General features: G+C 46.1%; 1 protein-coding gene and 1 long non-coding RNA gene across 3 annotated transcripts in view; one reads left to right on the forward strand and one right to left on the reverse strand.

Moving 5' to 3' along the window:
• LOC108306456 overlaps positions 1–14620 on the reverse strand; it is a 247495-nt gene extending 232875 nt beyond the window's left edge. Inside the window, exon 1 of the long non-coding RNA XR_001826150.2 lies at positions 14522–14620. This is a non-coding gene — a long non-coding RNA (uncharacterized LOC108306456). The remainder of the gene's footprint in view (positions 1–14521) is intronic.
• A 197-nt stretch (positions 14621–14817) lies between these two features.
• The window catches only part of ELAC2 (elaC ribonuclease Z 2), a 27043-nt gene continuing 24064 nt past the window's right edge, over positions 14818–17796 (forward strand). For both annotated transcript variants that reach the window (XM_037739573.1, XM_017531384.1), the window contains exons 1-4: positions 14818–15173; positions 15784–15834; positions 15970–16040; positions 17078–17142. In XM_037739573.1, the coding sequence (XP_037595501.1) occupies positions 14929–15173; positions 15784–15834; positions 15970–16040; positions 17078–17142 (432 nt within the window). In that variant the 5' untranslated portion in view covers positions 14818–14928. The remainder of the gene's footprint in view (positions 15174–15783; positions 15835–15969; positions 16041–17077; positions 17143–17796) is intronic.

The raw sequence follows: 17796 nt of genomic DNA on the forward strand, positions 1-17796 counted from the left end.
GTTCACTGAGACACACATTCACATGCTTATATATAAAGTGCTGAGAAAAAGCCATCGCCAAGAAGGAGAGTCAAATCTTTAAAGATCCCAAACCAAATACTGCTGGCCAAGAACGAATGGATGAACTGGGAATTCAATTCAGGCCCTTTGGAGTCCATCCAGATGTTCAAGCAGCTGGTCACACCAAGTCCCTTCTAGTCAATTACTTTTCTTGATGTTTCTAATCAACAGCATTATATATGTGATGCTATAAACTTTTATATTTCATATTAGCTCATAACTCAGGATCCCAAACCAGATGTTTTGGGTGAGAAAGAAATTGATGACTTATCAGGAGATTGAACCCAGGCCACTGGCTGCTCTCCAGGCATTCTACCAGCTGAGCTGCAAAGCAGGGTGGTTGCTACCAGCTCCCTTTAGTTTTGAGGCAAGAGAGAGAGGGGTGGGTAAACCATGAACATAAAGCCGCATTCCAGAAAAGCTTCCCTGAATTCTTTTTCTCTTATAAAACAGGAGCCTGTAGAATTGTCTTAAATCAGTAATGGTCAGGAATATTCAAAGCTCTGAACTCATCTCCCTTCCTTTATGACATTATGGTGGTGGCAGGGAAGCAGGGTTGGAGGGGAAAAGAAAGTAAAATAGGCCAGGCGCAGTGGCTCACGCCTGTAATCCCAGCACTTTGGGAAGCTGAGGTGGGCGGATCATGAGGTCAGGGGTTCGAGACCAGTCTGGCCAGCATGGTGAAACCTCATCTCTACTAAAAATACAAAAATTAGCCGGGCGTGTTGGCGTGCGCCGTAGTCCCAGTTACTCGGGAGGCTGAAGCAGAAGAATCACTTGAACCCAGGAGGCAGAGGTTGCAGTGAGCTGAGATCACACCACTGCACTCCAGCTTCAGTGACAAAGCAAGACTCCATTTCAAAAAAAAAAAAAAAAAGGTAAAATATATGGCCAGGAAATGGAGATGAGCTGACACAATTGATTGCCACCAATCAGGTGGGGTAATGTCTTAAAAATATTAACCAACTTCTTCGAGGAAAAGCCCCCCTGTGCCCTTCCCTCATCAAACAGCTAGACCCACTGTGGGGAGGGATTAGGCAGAAGAGGGAGCTGAGAACAAAGAAGTCTTCCAGGATTTGGTTTCAAAAGCCTAAGCCCCTAGGGAAATGAAGAGCACAAAAACTTTGAGTGAAAGCTAAGAAAAGAGAAGAGAAACTCCTGCTCATCATCTCTCTGGAAAAACATTCCCCAGGGCCAGGCGCAGTGGCTCACATCTGTAATCCCAGCACTTTAGGAGGCAGAGGCGGATGGATCACAAGGTCAGGAACTCAAGACCATCCTGGCCATGGTGAAACCCTGTCTCTACTAAAATACAAAAAAATTAGGCTGGCGTGGTGGTGCACGCTTGTAGTCTCAGCTACTCAGGAGGCTGGGGCAGGGGAATCACCTCTTGAACCCCGGAGGCAGAGGTTGCAGTGAGCCAAGATTGCACCAGTACTCCAGCGTGGTAATAGAGCAAGACTCCGTCTCAAAAAAAAAAAAAAAAAGAAAAAGAAAAAGAAAAACATTTCGAACATTTCCCAATCCCCAATCTGTGGAGCAGGAGGAGCAGAAAGATTTGTGGGTCCCAGAGACAGGAGCCTTGTGTCCAACCAACATCCCGGGTTAGAGATCTGTGGAAGTAGCTAACCCCAGGCAGGGCAAGGCCGTGCACTGTGTCTGCCAGATGGGGCCAGAGTAATTTCAAACAAGATAAGCCATGAAAAGCACTTAGCAGGATGTCATAGTAAAAGGTACATAGTAAGTGCTCAGTAAATTGCAGCTGCTACTGCTTTTATGAGGGCACTCAGTTTTTCAGGGCCTTTAGAATCACCAAAGCCAAGTTCACCGCAGCAGGCGGAGGGGCGCTTCCTCAGCAAGGCTCAGCCAGCATCCACCACTCTTGCTCTTTCTACCCCTACCCCTTGTCCCGGCATCAAACGAGACCACTTTTAACTCAGTTTCTCAGAAATAACCAATGTCAACCAATGTGTAATGGTTCATTTTGTGTGTCAATTTGGCTAGGTCACGGCAGACAGATGCTTGGTCAAACATGACTTTAGATGTTTCTGTGAGAGATCTGTTAGGTGACATTAACATGTAGATCAGTAGACTTTGGGTAAAACAGAGGACTCACCGTAGTGTGGGTGGGCCTTAACCAATCAATTTTATCTGGAAGACCTTCAAGAATAGACTGACCTTCCCAAAGAAAAACGGAATGCTGACAGCAGGCTGTCCTCAGCCTCAAATAGCAACTCTTCTCTCAGTCTCCAGCCTACCAGCTAGCCCTGCAAATTTTTTACTTGTCTGTCTCTACAATCACTGTAGCCAACTCCTTAAAACATTTATTAAAAGATTTCTATCTATCTGGCTGGGCGTGGTGGCTCATGCCTGTAATCCCAGCACTTTGAAAGGCTGAAGCAGGTAGATCACCTGAGGTCAGGCATTTGAGACCAGCCTGGACAACATGGCAAAACCCCATCTCTACTAAAAATACAAAAATTAGCTGGGCATGGTGGTGCATGCCTATAATCCCAGCTACTCAGGAGGCTGAGGCAGGAGAATCGCTTGAATCCAGGAAGGCGAGGTTGCAGTGAGCCAAGATTGTGCCATTGCACTCCAGCCTGGGCAACAGAGACTCCATCTCAAAAATAAATAAATAAATAATAAAAGATTTCTATCTGTCTATTTATCCCATTATCATCTGTCTATGTTTCTAGGTATATTTATATCTATCTATCATCTCTTTATTTGTCCATGTATCTGTCTTTTCATTTTTATATCCTATCTATTTCTCTGGAGAACCCTAACACCACAAGGATTCCACAAAAATGTCATAGAAGCCACACAAATATGTCTTTTCGCATGGCCTTACCACTACACTGCTGGACTGAAAGGTGAAGACTGGATGTCTAGTGGTGAAGTATGCAGTGTCTTCATCCAGAAAGCTGAGAGATGAGATCACACGAAGAATGGCAAATAGATCTCATTTACATCCCATCTTCCATCCATGAGTAGTGGTTTCCAGAAACACTGTGTTGATTTTTCCCCCACTGTCAACGGCAAAAATTAGAAATAAATGCATGGGCTGTGCACAGTGGATCACGTCTGTAATCCCAGCACTTTGGGAGGCCAAGGCGGGCAGATCACCTGATGTCAGGAGTTCAAGACCAGTCTAGCCAACATGGCGAAACCCTATGTCTACTAAAACTACAAAAATTAGCCCAGTGTTGTGGCAGGTACCTGTGATCTCAGCTACTTGGGAGGCTGAGGCAGGTGAAGGGCTCGAACCTGGGAGGCAGAGGTTGCAGTGAGCTGAGATTGCACCACTGCACTCTACTCTGGGAGACAGAATGAGACTCCATCCCCAAAATAAAACAAAATAATAAAAGAAAAAAAGAACACTGTTTTGAAAAGGATTCTGAGGTGCTGTGTGAGGTGGGAATGGGCGTGGGGAAGGGGGTCATGACCAGTAGCTGAGCATGCTAAGTGGTAGTGATTTGCCCACCTGTGTTCGTGTGAAATCTGACCTCTCAGCAGTGTTTGCCAGAATTTTCCCGCTGCTTAAATGCTTTCGTTTCTTCATGTTGAGACCCCATGTGCTACTGGTTTTCTGACAACTCACTGGCGCCTCCTCCTTGGCCTCCTTTCTCTGTTCCAACTCTTCAGCTTAAATTTCAATATTGGGCATGTCACAGTCTCTGGGCTGGGCCTGGGTCACGTCTTCTTCACTATGTGAGATTACTCTCCCCAGGGGATCTCAGCTAGCTCTGGGGCTTCATACAACATCTGAATGTCAATGAACTGCAATTTTATATCCCCGACCCTAAGTTCTCCTAGAACTCCAGAGTCAGGCATGGAAGAGAGCACATACTGGATCTACCTGCAACTGGCAATCCAAATATGACGTGTGCAAAACAGAGCTCTTGCTTTTTACCCAAAATCTGCTCCCCATCTTTCTTTTACTATCTTCGCAAAAGGCAACTTCATCAGCCCACTTGGCCAGGTTAAAACCTTGGAGTTCTCCTGGATTCCTGAATATTTCTTTTCCCTGACTATGCCCCTCATCCATCAGCAGGCTCTGAGGGTTCCGTGTAAAACCAGGTCCTGCCTTGTCAATTTCTCTTCTTCTCTGCCATTCCCACCTCAGTCCAGGCTACAAGCCGGCCCCTACAGGCTAGCCGTGCCCCCGTACCCTCACTGCCTCCTCTCCACACAGCAGCCAACAGCAACAAGAGCCAGCCTCCGAAAATGAAAACCCGATCTTTCCATTGCCAACTCAAATACCCGATGGGGACTTCCCATTCCCTGAGAATCAGATACAAACTCCTTGTCCTTTGCCCCTATTGAGGCCACAGCCTAGAAAGACATGTAACAAGTAAATGATGATAATACAGTGTGTTAACTGCCAGAAAAAGAAATGGGAAAGCATTCTGAACCTGGGGAGACTGGGAGAGATTGAGAGACCGAGCGGGAGAGAGAAGAAAAGAGAGCAAAAGCGAGGGAGAAGGGACAAAAGGGAAGTGAGGGAGCAAGGGAAGCAGAAAGAGGGGCAAAGAGAGAAAGGGGCCGGGCATGGTGGATCACACCTGAAATGCCAGCACTTTGGGAGGCCGAGGTTGGCAGATCACTTGAGCCAAGGACTTTGAGACCAAACTGGTCAACATGGCGAAACCTCGTCTCTACTAAAAATACAAAAATTAGCTAGGTGTGGTGGCGCAAGCCTGTAGTCCCAGCTACTTGGAAGGCTGAGGTGGAAGGATCGCTTGAACTTGGGAGGCGGAGGTTGTAGTGAGTTGAGATCTCACCACTGCACTCCAGCCTGGGCGACAGGGCGAGACCCTGTCTCAAAAATAAAAAAGAAGGAGAGAAAGGGAAGGAGAAAATGGGAGAAAGGGATGGAGAGTGAGGAGGAAAGAAAGATGGGGGAGAGAGAGAAAGGAAGGGAGGACGAGAAAGGGAAGGAGAGAGTGAAAAGGAAAGAGAGAGAAGAGGGGGGAGGAATGAGGGAGAAAGAAGAGAGGTGAAGGCAGGTATGGAGACAGAGAAAGAAGGGGACAGAGGGAGGGAAAGAGGCAGAGCCACAGAAGGGGCTGGGAAGGGAGGGAGAGGACCGGAGAAAGGAGGAGGGAGAGATGACATTCCTCACCTCTACTACCTCCTTTCATCCTCATGGCAATCCTGGAGACCTAGGCGCAGAGTGGTAAGACATTTGCCCAAGGTTACCTGACTGCTCTGGGTCAGGTTCAGCACTCCAACGTCCGTGAGCCTCTGACAGCACCACACTGTCTCCACAGTAGCCAGCCACACCATGTTCACTTTCCTCCCTGGACAGCTCCTGACACCCCATGTTATTACTGACCCCACATGGGACACCTTGACACACACAGGCCCCACCCCAAGGATACCTCCAGCAAGCACAGGATCCTGCAGCGGCATTTCCCAAATGTGAGTAACATAAGGAAGCCAATTAAATGAAAGACACACACAGACACATGCATACACACACATATACGTACACAAAAATCATATACACACATACACACACATCCCACACATACACACACTCTCACACACATGTTCACACACACAAACACACACTTCACGTGTACACACATACACACACAGCACATATACATAGCACATACACATCAGACACACACAGACACATACACACACACACACACGCTGAGGCTCCTGAGAACGTATCCTTGAGCTGCAGTTTGAGTGAGGAATTAAACAGAAAACCCTGATCCTTTTGGGACCATCTGGCACCGTTGGCACCACAACCGGGAAGGCAAATGTGGACAGTGACCCGAGTGACATTCCTGGTTATTTAAGGGTCCCCCTCAGCCCTGCAGTGACTGTGTGTATGATGTTAGAATACCGTCAGTGGAAAGTGCTAAACGGAAGAATTCTAGAATTCCCAGATCCCTGAGAATAAATCAACAAACTCGCAGGCGATCCCGCCTCCTGGCTCAGCCTTCCCCAGGGCCGGCGCTTCTGCGCCCTCTAGTGACCACGGGCGCGCATCGCACTCCTCCGGGACCTGATTCTGCGCCCCCTCCTCTGACCCAGGAAAACTGGAGGCGGAGGTCGCAGAATGAAAGGATAAATGGAAACCTCCAAGCCCCTTCCTGTTGTGACTTTTGCCCACTGCCAGCCACCTCGCCGATCCTCCTTCATCCTGAATGCATCCTACAGTAATAGCAACTGTTTGAGGCGAAATAGTGAGTTGGGAGGAACGTGAACTCAGGAACTAAGCCGCCTGGTGTGCACGCTAACTGCATTACTTAATTTTGTAATTTTGTGCAAGTTAACCCCTTTCGGCCTCAGCTTCTCATCTGTGCAATGAAAATAGTAGTAGGCTACGCTTCGCAAGAGCGCTGGGAGGGGCAGGTGACCTGGACACGTGAAATGTGTAGGTGAACCTGTGATGAAGCGGAGCCTCGGTGAACTGCTGTGTATCCTACCGCTTTTGGGTACACTCCTACCTTTCCTGACTCCATGCAGCCCCCTCTGGCTAGAATAGCCTTCCTCATCTTGCCATCCTGGACATCTCTCAATTTTTTTCAATCTCCTAATTGCAGACCAGGCATGGTGGTTCACGCCTGTAATCCCAAGCACTTTGGGAGTCCAAAGGGGGCAGCTTACAAGGTTAAGAGATCAAGACCAGCCTGACCAGCATGGTGAAACCCCTTCTCTACTAAAAATACAAAAATTAGCCAGGCATGGTGGTGCACACCTGCAATCCCAGCTACTCGGGAGGCTGAGGCAGGAGAAATCGCTTGAACCTGGTAGGTGGAGGTTGCAGAGTGAGCAGAGATCGTGCCACTGCACTTTAACCTGACAGAGAGAGACTCCATCTAAAAAAAGAAAAAAATCATAATCATGCCATATGTTCTGTGAGAAACCTTCTCTGACACCATTCTTTTTTTTGAGATGGAGTCTCGCTCTGTCAGCAGGCTGGAGTGGCATGATCTTGGCTCACTGCAACCTCACCCTCCTGGGTTCAAGCGATTCTCCTGCCTCAGCCTCCCGAGTAGCTGGGATTACAGGCGCCTGTCATCACACCCAGCTAATACAAAAATGAGCTGGGCGTGGTGGCAGGTCTCTGTAATCCCAGCTACTCGGGAGGCTGAGGCAGAGAATCGCTTGAACCTGGGAGGCAGAGGTTTCAGTGAGTCGAGATCGCGCCACTGCACTCCAGCCTGGGCGACAGAGTGAGTCTCCATCTGAAAGAAAAAAATATTGACAGTTGAATAAGGCACTTACTATGAATGGAACTTGCAGGATTGGAAGTTACCCTGGGTGCATCAGTTAGTGAGTGATGAGTGAATGTGAAAGCCTAGGACATTGCTGTACATGACTGCAGACTTTGTTTTTTTTTTGAGACTGAATCTCACTCTATTGCCCAGGCTGGAGTGCAGTGGTGCAATCTCGGCTCACTGCAACCTCCACCTCCCAGGTTCAAGTGATTCTCTGCCTCAGCCTCTCAAGTAGCTGGGATTACAGATGCCCACCACCACACCTGGCTAATTTTTGTATTTTCAGTAGACACAGTGTCACCATGTTGGCCAGGCTGGTCTCAAACTCCTGACCTCAAGTGATCCTCCCACGTCAGCCTCCCAAAGTGCTGGGATTACAGCGTGAGCCACCGCACCAGGCCAACTCCAGACTTCATAAACACTGCACACTTAGGCTACACTAGATTTACAAAAAATACCTTTCTTTCTTCAAAACCAAATGTAACTGACTGTAACTTTTTTACCTAACAAACTTTGAATTAAGACTTTTTTACTCTTTCATAAGAACACAAACATCTGTAAAAGGTCAGGTAGTGAATAGTCCAGGCTTTGTGAGCTACCTGGTGTGTTGCAGCAATTGAGTCTGCTGCTGCAGCACCAATGCTGATGTTGACAATAAGTAAACAAAGGCCAGGATGTGTTCCAATACGACTTTACTCATGAAAATAGGTGACAGCCTGGATTTGGCCACAGGCCCTGGTACAGACAGTGGGATTCAGTAAGGCGACACAAGTTTATTATTTTTTTTATTTTGGTAGAGATGGGGGTCTCACTATGCATCCCAGGATGGTCTCAAAACTCCTGGCCTCAAGTGATCCTCCTGCCTCAGCCTCCCAAACTGCTGGGATTATAGGTATGAGCCATTATGCCCAGCCTACAAGTTTAAAATTGTCTGAAAAGCATCTTCATTCACTCTTCTCAATGTATTCCTGTAAGTCAATGTATAACCTCATTTTTAAAATTTTTATTATTTTAAAATTGATTTATTATACTTTAAGTTCTGGGGTACATGTGCAGATTGTGCAGGTTTGTTACACAGGTATATACGTGCCACGGTGGTGGTTTGCTGCATCCATCGCCCCATCATTTACATTAGGTATTTCTCTTAATGCTATCCCTCCCCAATCCCCCTGCTATTGCTCCCTTGGACACCCACCCCGCAGGCCCTGGTGTGCAATGTTCCCCTCCCTGTGTCTCTGTGTTCTCATTGTTCAACACCCACTTATGAATGAAACCCTGAGGTGTTTGGTTTTCTGTTCTTGTGTCAGTTTCCTGAGAATGATGGTTTCCAGTTTCATCCATGTCCCTGCAGAGGACATGAACTCATCCTTTTTTATGGCTGCATTGTATTCCATGGTGTATATGTGCCACATTTGCTTTATCCAGTCTATCATTGATGGGCATTTGGGTTGGTTCCAAGTATGACCTCATTTAGAAACACAGTAGTATCGCCAGGCACAGTGCCTTATGCCTGTAATCCCAGCACTTTGGGAGACCCATGCAGGCAGTTAACTTGAGGTCAGGAATTCGAGACCAGCCTGGCCAACATGGTGAAACCCTATCTCTACTAAAAATACAAAAATTAGCCAGGCGGGGTGGCACACACCTGTAATCCCAGCTACTCGGGAGGCTGAGACAGGAGAATTGCTTGAACCCAGGAGTTGGAAGTTGTAGTGAGCCAAGACTGCACCACTGCACTCTAGCCTAGTGACAGAGCAAGGCTCCACCTGAAAAAAAAAAAAAAAAAAAAAAAAAAAAAAAAAAAAAAAAAAAAAAAAAAAAAAAAAAAAAAAAAAAGAAAGAAAGAAATACAGTACTATAAAGGGCTGGATTTGAGGCTCTTTCTAAATGGGAAGGCTAGGCCAAAGACCCTAATTCTGTCCCCATGCTGTGATAAATCCAACATGTTGGTTAAGCCTACAAGATGGTTAGGTCAACGGACTAGACTTCAACAAGTTATGAAGCTTTTTTTAGCCTCAGTCTCCTCATCTGTGAAATGAGGTAAACAATTTCATCCTAGTAGTGTTGTCAGCAGTCTTCTATAAGAGGTTGGGCCGTAAGCCAGGCGTGTACCAGCAGAGGGTTTTGCCCACCTGAAAGGAGAGAGAAGCAAGGAGACAGTTGTGCTGGTGTCTAGCTGCTAGAGTAAGGTGGGAAGTTCCTGCTAAAGAATTTCAAAGTTCTTAGTCAAAATAGGCAGTTTGAGAACCCACTCAGGGACTTGAGGGCAATGTAGTCTGTTCTTGGCTAACAATGTGATTTGTTTCAAAATAACTCTCTCTTTTTTTTTTTGATACGGAGTCTCATTCTGTTGCCCAGGCTGAAGTGCAGTGGCGCCATCTCAGCTCACCACAACCTCCACCTGTCAGGGTCAAGTGATTCCTGCCACAGCCTCCCAGGTAGCTGGGACTACAGGAGCGTGCCACCATGTCCGGCTAATTTTTGTATTTTTAGTAGAGACAGGGTTTCACTGTGTTAACCAGGCTGATCTCGAACTCCTGACCTCAGATGATCCACCTGCCTCAGCCTTCCGCGATGCTGGGATTATAGGCGTGAGCCACCACACCCGGCCCAAAATAACTTTATTTTCAGAAACCAATTCTCACTCAGATGTATTGTGGCCAACAAGTTTGGAGTTGTTGGGTTTCTAGGGATCTAAACCAGAAACACCTAAGACCCAATAAAGGCAAAAGCATCCCTGACCTGATTCTATTATAACATTTTCCTGTGTGCCCTGGGACCCCATCCCAGGCTCCAAGACACCAACTTTCTGAGCTTTCTGAGAGCAAGACCTTTGTTGGAAACAGATGCTCGGTGCCACAAAGAAAAATTAGTACTGGGTTTGTTTTTGGTTTAATAGGAAAATAAGAAAAAAAAATTAGTACTGGGACAAAGGATCTTTCAGCAACACAATTTTTACTTTCTGGACTGCAGGAAGGGCACCCACGGTAGCCAACATGCCAGGAGAGCACAAAGAACAAAGGAAACCACACAAATTTATTCCTTACCCATTTGGGGTCATCCTTACTGCTGCGTTTGATCTCCATTGGCCGGAGCCAGACCTCACAATGTAAACTAAAACCTGATTGGCTAATAATCAAAAAATGTTCTTAACAGGTAAAAGCAATGGAGAGCTGGGACATGCTTGTGAGCACGTCCAGCACAGATATCTTGGTTAAAGTACAAGGACAAAGAATGTACTATTACATGCCAGTAAGCGTGATGTCTCTAACAGCTACATAGCTACATAGGATAGGGCTTAACAAAGAATTATTAGCACATTATTCTTTAACAAGAAAGGAAACTTTAAAAAGTAACTTTTCTACTTCCCACAACCTTGTTGATCTTTCTATACATCAAGGTCTTAGTACAGTATCTAGAATCCTAGAACAGTGTCTAGAAACTCGTGTGTGTGTGTGTGTGTGTGCGCGCGTGTGAGCGTGTATCAAATGAATCAATGAATGAATGTCTGTGTGGAGAAGGCCAGCGAGTATTTCGGACAGGGCCCTAAAGTATGTGTCTCTTGGTCAGATCACCAGATCTTGGGGATCCCAGGAACTGCCCCAGCTTTGTAGGTATAAAAGTCCAATTTCTGAATACATCCAAGAGATGGCCAGAGATGAGTAGACTTGCTCGTGGCAACCATACTTACAGCAGAAAGTCAAATTATACCTCTGTAACTACTGGCATATGAAAACGTACTGCTACCAGCATTCATTGGCCAGATTATTCTGCCCAGCAGACATCTCTTCATAGGACCCCCTAGGATAATCAGTGGGTTCCAAGGAAGCCCAGACTTTTCCATTCCAAGGGCCCTTTTGCAATGTGACATGGATACTTCTCCCCTCAAGAGATAGAATATAATTTTCCTTCCTTTGAATCCAGATGACTGCTATCTGTGTCTTGTGTTGACTTCTGGGCCTAATTCTTCAGAAGGACTGCAATTTCACTTCATCCTCCTGGAGGCTGACCACCGTTCAAAGAAGCTCAGCCTGACTACTGAATGTGGACCGTCTACATAGATGGAAAGGCAATGGGAAATGAACTAAAGCACCCCCAGCAGAGCCAATACGCGGGTCCCACACCTGGGAGTGGGGCCATGTTGGAGGTTCTACTTCCACTGAGCTATCTAGCAGCCCCTGCAAGGAGCAGAGTCAGACTATTCTTACCGAACACAGCCGTGAGCAACAAAAGGACTGAAAGTGATTTCAAGCCACAAGCTGTTCATATACAAAACGGAAAACAAAAAGAGACGCAAAGCAAGAGAAAGTGGCTGGATTATATTCACTGCTGATGTCACTGACTTCTGAAAGTCTATTATCTCGATTTCCACTTTCTCTGCTGTCGTAATGGCCAGGCTGCCGCTACTCCAGCAAGTCCAGAGACACTTTTCTGTTTCCGACTCTCTGAACTACCCTTTTGGAGGTGCCAGTCAAACCAATCCCCTTCAGAAAACACAGTTGTTGTCTTGATTGAATTTTAGACCCTGCTTAGTTGTAAATTGAAAACCTCATCTAAGCTACTGGCTTGTTTCTAATTTCCTAGTGTTTCTTGTTTGCCACAAGCCAGACTCTGTCCTAGGAGCTAATGATACAACAGAGAACCAGACAGACAAATCCCAGGCTCATGAAATTTGCATTCCAGTATAACCTCAGATTGAAGATGTACTAGCTGTCATCTTTATATACCAGGAGTAAAAATAGGACCTACAGTCTAAGTGCAGAAAGGCATACTGGGCCCTAGAAATAACCCAAATACCATGCAGCCCTCAGAATTTTATATAAGTAGATGACCAAAAGTGATTCTTCCTATAGCTTTGAGATAAGTACTCTGAGATTACCCAACAGATAGATATGCACATAGGGCATCCATAAAATAGAGGAACCAATGTTTTCATGTGTGTCTGAAATTTGATATATGTATTTAAAAGGATCAAAGTAGTCATCACAGGAAAAAACAAATCAATATTTTATTGCAGTACACTTTTTAAAAGCAGTTTTAATGAATTTTTTTGTAGAGAGCATTTCACTCTGTCAGCCAGGCTGGAGTAAAGTGGTATGATCATAGCTCACTGCAGCTTCAAAACCCTGGGTTCATGTGATCCTCCTGTCTCAGCCTCCAGAGTAGCTGGGACAACAGTTGTATGCCACCATGTCTGGCTATTTATTTATTTATTTTTTAATTTTTTGGTCTTTTTTGGTAGAGATGGGGTCTTGAGTTGTTGCCAGAGCTTGTTTGTTTGTTTTTGAGATGGAGTATCCCTCGGTCGCCCAGGATGGAGTGCAATGGCATGATCTTGGCTCACTACAACCTCCACCTCCCAGGTCTAACTGATTCTCCTGCCTCAGCCTCCCCAGTAGCTGGGATCCCAGTAGTAGTCAGGTGTCCAGGTGTGCACCACCACACCCAGCTAATTTTTAAATTTTTAGTAGAGTTGGGGTTTCACCATGTTGGCCAGGCTGGTCTGGAACTCCCCAACTCAGGTGATCCCCCTGCCTTAGCCTCCTGATGTGCTGGGATTACAGGCATAAACCACCATGCCTGGCCACAGTGTGGGTATTGAAACACTAGCCTGAAGCTATTCTCCAGCCTTGGCCTCCCAAAGTACTGGGATTACAGATAGGAGCAAAGATGCCCAGCCTTTAAGTAGCTTTTACAAACTGTTTTTGGCCTCGGTGGCTCACGCTGGTAATCCCAGCACTTTGGGAGACCCATGCAGGCAGTTAACTTGAGGTCAGGAATTCGAGACCAGCCTGGCCAACATGGTGAAACCCTATCTCTACTAAAAATACAAAAATTAGCCAGGCGGGGTGGCACACACCTGCAGTCCCAGCTACTCGGGAGGCTGAGGCAGGAGAATTGCTTCAACCTAGGAGGCAGAGGTTGCAGTGAGCCAAGATCGCGCCACTGCACTCCAGCCTGGAGACAGAGGAAGACTCTCTGTCTCAAAAAACAAACAAAAAAAAACATTAAAAAAAAACTATTTTTTTTATTTTGAATACTTATTGGGATGGTGGTATGACCATCTTTTCAGTTTGTAAAGGACTCTAATAGTGTAAAATAGATTTGAAGCATTTTCCCGACCCTCACTGGGATGGTTATTTCAAGTACAACGTTTTCACACAGTGTGTGGTAATCTTCCACAAAAATGTTACGTATTTGAATGAAAACAGCTCAAGAAATACACTAATGAGCAAAAACATATGGAGAAAGAGGAACGCGTAGTTTTGACTCAACTGAAGAAACCAAGAGGAAACTGGTCTGCATATGAAAATGTTTCATCTTGTAAAGTCAGGTGTCAAGATTTCTGTGTAGGAATTGATATGACTTGAATCTCTCCTATTTCCTAAATAAAAGTGACATTTTTCAGTATTCATTTAAAAAATTTGTATTTGAATGGAGTTTCCAGGTCAATTATGTCCCTTTATAAGGGAGCTCTCTATATTTCTAGCTGTTTTAATAAATGAAATCGCTTTCGGTGAGAAATTCTTATTAGATACACAGGAAGGGACTAAGTGTGTTTTTCAAAGAGCTGGTATTGGGATACCTACCTCTGTGATGTCCCTGGTCAGCTATATTGTATATGTGTCGAAACATTTTGCATTTTCCTTAATTTTCTACCATTTACTGGGTGTCTCTTGTGACAGTGCCACTTAGAGGGCTGCTGATACATTATTAGGTGACTGAATTCTAAATATCTTCTGAAGTAGGATTCTATTATTGCTGTTATTACTCACATTTTACAGATAAGCTGAAGCCCTGAGAAGTCAAAGTCTCGCAGCTAGCAAATGAGCCAAGACTCTCTTGCTTTAGAGCTTGTCAACTATTCTTGCTTTTCTTTCCGAAAAACACAAAAGATATTTTTTTGTTTTGTTTTGAGATAGGGTCTCGCTCTGTCACCCAGGCTGGAGGGCAGTGGCGCGACTTCGGCTCACCGCAACCTCCGCCTCCGGGCTTAAGAGATTCTCCTGCCTCAGCCTCTTGAGTAGCTGGGACTACAGGCGCGCGCCACCACGTAAAAATGATCATTTTCTAACATGTATGCATACGAATTACACTGGAAACATAATCAGCAAAAGCGCCTATGCCAACGCTCAATACAATTGATCTCCTCACATTTAATCCTCATAACCACTACAACCACCTCAAACTCAAGCTAGGAGGGGCTGACGTACCTGAGGGCACAGCTCATTTCTGGTGTGAACAGGAGCCGCTCAGCGAAACTCAAAACTCCAAGGACCCGACTTCCTCAGGAAGGCTTTTCCCAGCCCTGCGCTTCCGGAAGTCCCGCCCCAGGAGAAAGGACGACTTCCGGAAAAAAATTGAGACTAGGAAACAGGAAAAGAACCAGGGGCGGGGCCGATTGAGACGCTCTAGTATTCCTCTACTCTATGGTCGCTGCCAATTTACAAATCCCGAGCGTAAGACTCCTTCCTATTGGATGATCAGCCTGGAGTAGGCGGGCAGCTCTGTGCGCGGCGCGCTGATTGGCTGGATCCGCCATGCGGAGCGGCTGGGCGGTGCATGGGGCACGCGGACGGAGGTGACCGGCGAGTTTCTCAGTTCTGGTGGAGATAGGCGCATGTGGGCGCTTTGCTACGTGTTGCGGTCCGGGGCCAGGCGCACCATGTCGCAGGAGCGCACCTTGTCGCAGGGATCTGCGCGCCGCCAGCGGCCGCCCAAGGACCCACTGCGGCACCTGCGCACGCGAGAGAAGCGCGGCCCGCCGGGGTGCTTTGAGAGCCCGAACACCGTGTACCTGCAGGTGGTGGCCTCGGGTCGCCGGGACGCGGGCGCCGCGCTCTACGTCTTTTCCGAGTACAACCGGTCAGTGCGCGGCGCCCGCGTCCCCTCAGCGATCCACGCCCAATCCCGCCGGGCCCTCAGTTCAGTAGACCTCAGAGCATCCGGGCACCTCCCAGCGCTTCGGCTTCCCTACTTCACTCGTGTGGGATTTCACTGTTGCGGGGATTCTTGGAGTTTTAGTGGTTGGGAACCCGCAGATTCCTTGCGTCCATGTGATTTCTGGGGATATATGAAGAATTTAAGAGTTGGGTCTGAGCGTCCTCTTCCCAACCGTTGGGCCTGGCCTGGCACTCAGTGCTCTCGGAGCTTCATCCTCTTCCGTGCACCCCAAGGCCAGTGTGTCGTTGTTAGCATCTGGAGTGGACGGATCTGGTGAAGAGCCAGTGGTGGGGAAAGGACCCATATTGGCCCAGCAGTCGCACACAGGCCCCCACTCCACCTCTTCTAAGGAGGACTCAAAACCCCCCCATCCAAATGGCAGAAATGTGGCTCGGTAGTTCAAGGTGGACTTTTAATTTTTTTTCTTTTTTTGTTCTTTTTCCATTAGATGCTAAAATAAAGCATCTAATTGGTGTCAGAGAGTTTACAGAATAAAACCTTGTGGGTGTCTTGTGTAATGTTTGTCTTTTAGGTATCTCTTCAACTGTGGAGAAGGCGTTCAGAGACTCATGCAGGAGCACAAGTGAGTCAATCTCTTGCTTTTGGGAGGAGTTGATTATGGGGCTTGAAAGCCTAAATGAGAGGCCAGTGTTTTTTTAATAGCAAAAGTGGTCATTGCTATTCATGTTATCCTGTTCAAATGTTTTCTCATTCTTAGGTTGAAGGTTGCTCGCCTGGACAACATATTCCTGACACGAATGCACTGGTCTAATGTTGGGGGCTTATGTGGTGAGTATATTCTTTGTAGTGTCAGAGGCTGGTAGTAAGTCTCCGGAATTTTAACCTGCTTTACCATTTTTCCGAGTCTGGGGTGGGCCGCTAGACTTTTTTTTTTTCAGTGGCATGATCTTGGCTCACTGCAACCTCTGCCTCCTGGGATCGGGTGATCCTCCCGCCTCAGCCTCCCCAGTAGCTGGGACCACAGGCATGCACCACCACACCTGGCTAATTTTTTTTGTATTTTTTGTAGAGACGGGGTTTCGCCGTGTTGCCCAGGCTGGTCTCAAACTCTTGGGGTCAAGCGATCCTCTTGCCTCAGCCTTTCAAAGTGCTGGGTTACATGGATGAGCCACCATGCCTGGCCTGGAATCTTTTTATACCAACCCAGTCAGCTGCAGCACAGAGCAGTAATAGCTGTGACTCAGAAGAGCAGATTTTAATATGGATACTGCCTCTTAAGTGTTACCATCCACTTAGTTTCTTGGGTTGCTAGGCCAGAGATTTGTGGCAGTAAAGTGGAGAGTCTAGCAGTGGTGATTATAGTTAATATGTTTACTGTGGATGCCATTGGCAGCCATGTGCATACCCACTGTCCGGATTACCCTGTCATTTATGTCTGTCAACTGGGGAGGTCAGGATTGTGTTACAACCAAATTCCATGGGCTTGCTGGCAGGGACAGAAAGGAGTGAAATGTTAGACCAGTCTCCTTTCTTAGGGCTGAGGCTAGGATGAGTCACTTAAGGTGCGAAACTTAAGTCCAGCCCATCATGTGCATGATTCTTTAAATTCTGCACACTGGGTGCCTTGCTGCTTCACCCTGGTAACAGCTCACCCCATTCTAGAGGCATTTAAAGAATATTTGGTGTCCGTTACACCTCTAGCCAGCAGCGCTTCTGCTCTGTACAGGTTCCTAGTGATATTTCTGAAGCTGGAAGGAGGACATGTAGATAAATACCTGGATTAGCTGGATTAGCTTGGGGTCGTCGTCCTGGTAGTGACAACAGGTCAAGTTGATGAGAGATCTGATTTTATTCATCCTTTTTAGGAATGATTCTTACTTTAAAGGAAACCGGGCTCCCAAAGTGTGTACTTTCTGGACCTCCACAACTGGTGAGTCTTTCCTCACTCACCTTTCAAAACCAGCCTTTCCTTTTGTAATGTCAGTAACAAGAATTTTCCTTTTTGCAAATTAATCTTCTGCCCTCCAGAGATACCTTGTAGTTGAAACGCTTCACCTTTCAAGTTAAAAAGACTTGAGTTCCAAACCTGATGAACTGTGTGACCCGAACAAGTTACTTTACCTTTCAAATCTTTTGTTTATTCTTCTATAAGATGACTATAATGTTTCATAGAGTTATTTTTTCTTTTTTCTTTTTTTTTTTAAATTTTTTATGGATGTGGTTTTACACAATTCATAGAGTTGTTAAAGTTTAAATGATGTAGCACATCTAGAGCACTAGATCACTTTATGAGATGTTTGGCACCAAGTAGGCACATAAGAAAGGGTAGCTTTTCTTTTTATTCATTAAATTTCCGACATCTTCTTACCTTTCAAACCAGCTCATTACACTCCTGAGAAGTCTTGTGTATGTTGTTGAATATAACAGTTCATTTTCTAGCTCTTAAGAAGAAAGTCACCAAGACTTTCTTGTTAAGTCTTCCCCAAAATAACATTTGGAATCCATCCATTTGTCTCTTTGAATTTTTTTTTTTTTTTTTTTTTTTTTTTTTTTTTTTTTTTGTACATCTCTATCAGAGCTTTCA

Source organism: Cebus imitator, unplaced genomic scaffold, assembly GCF_001604975.1.
Source record: "Cebus imitator isolate Cc_AM_T3 unplaced genomic scaffold, Cebus_imitator-1.0 Scaffold72, whole genome shotgun sequence".
In the NCBI taxonomy this organism is placed as follows: Eukaryota; Metazoa; Chordata; class Mammalia; order Primates; family Cebidae; genus Cebus; species Cebus imitator.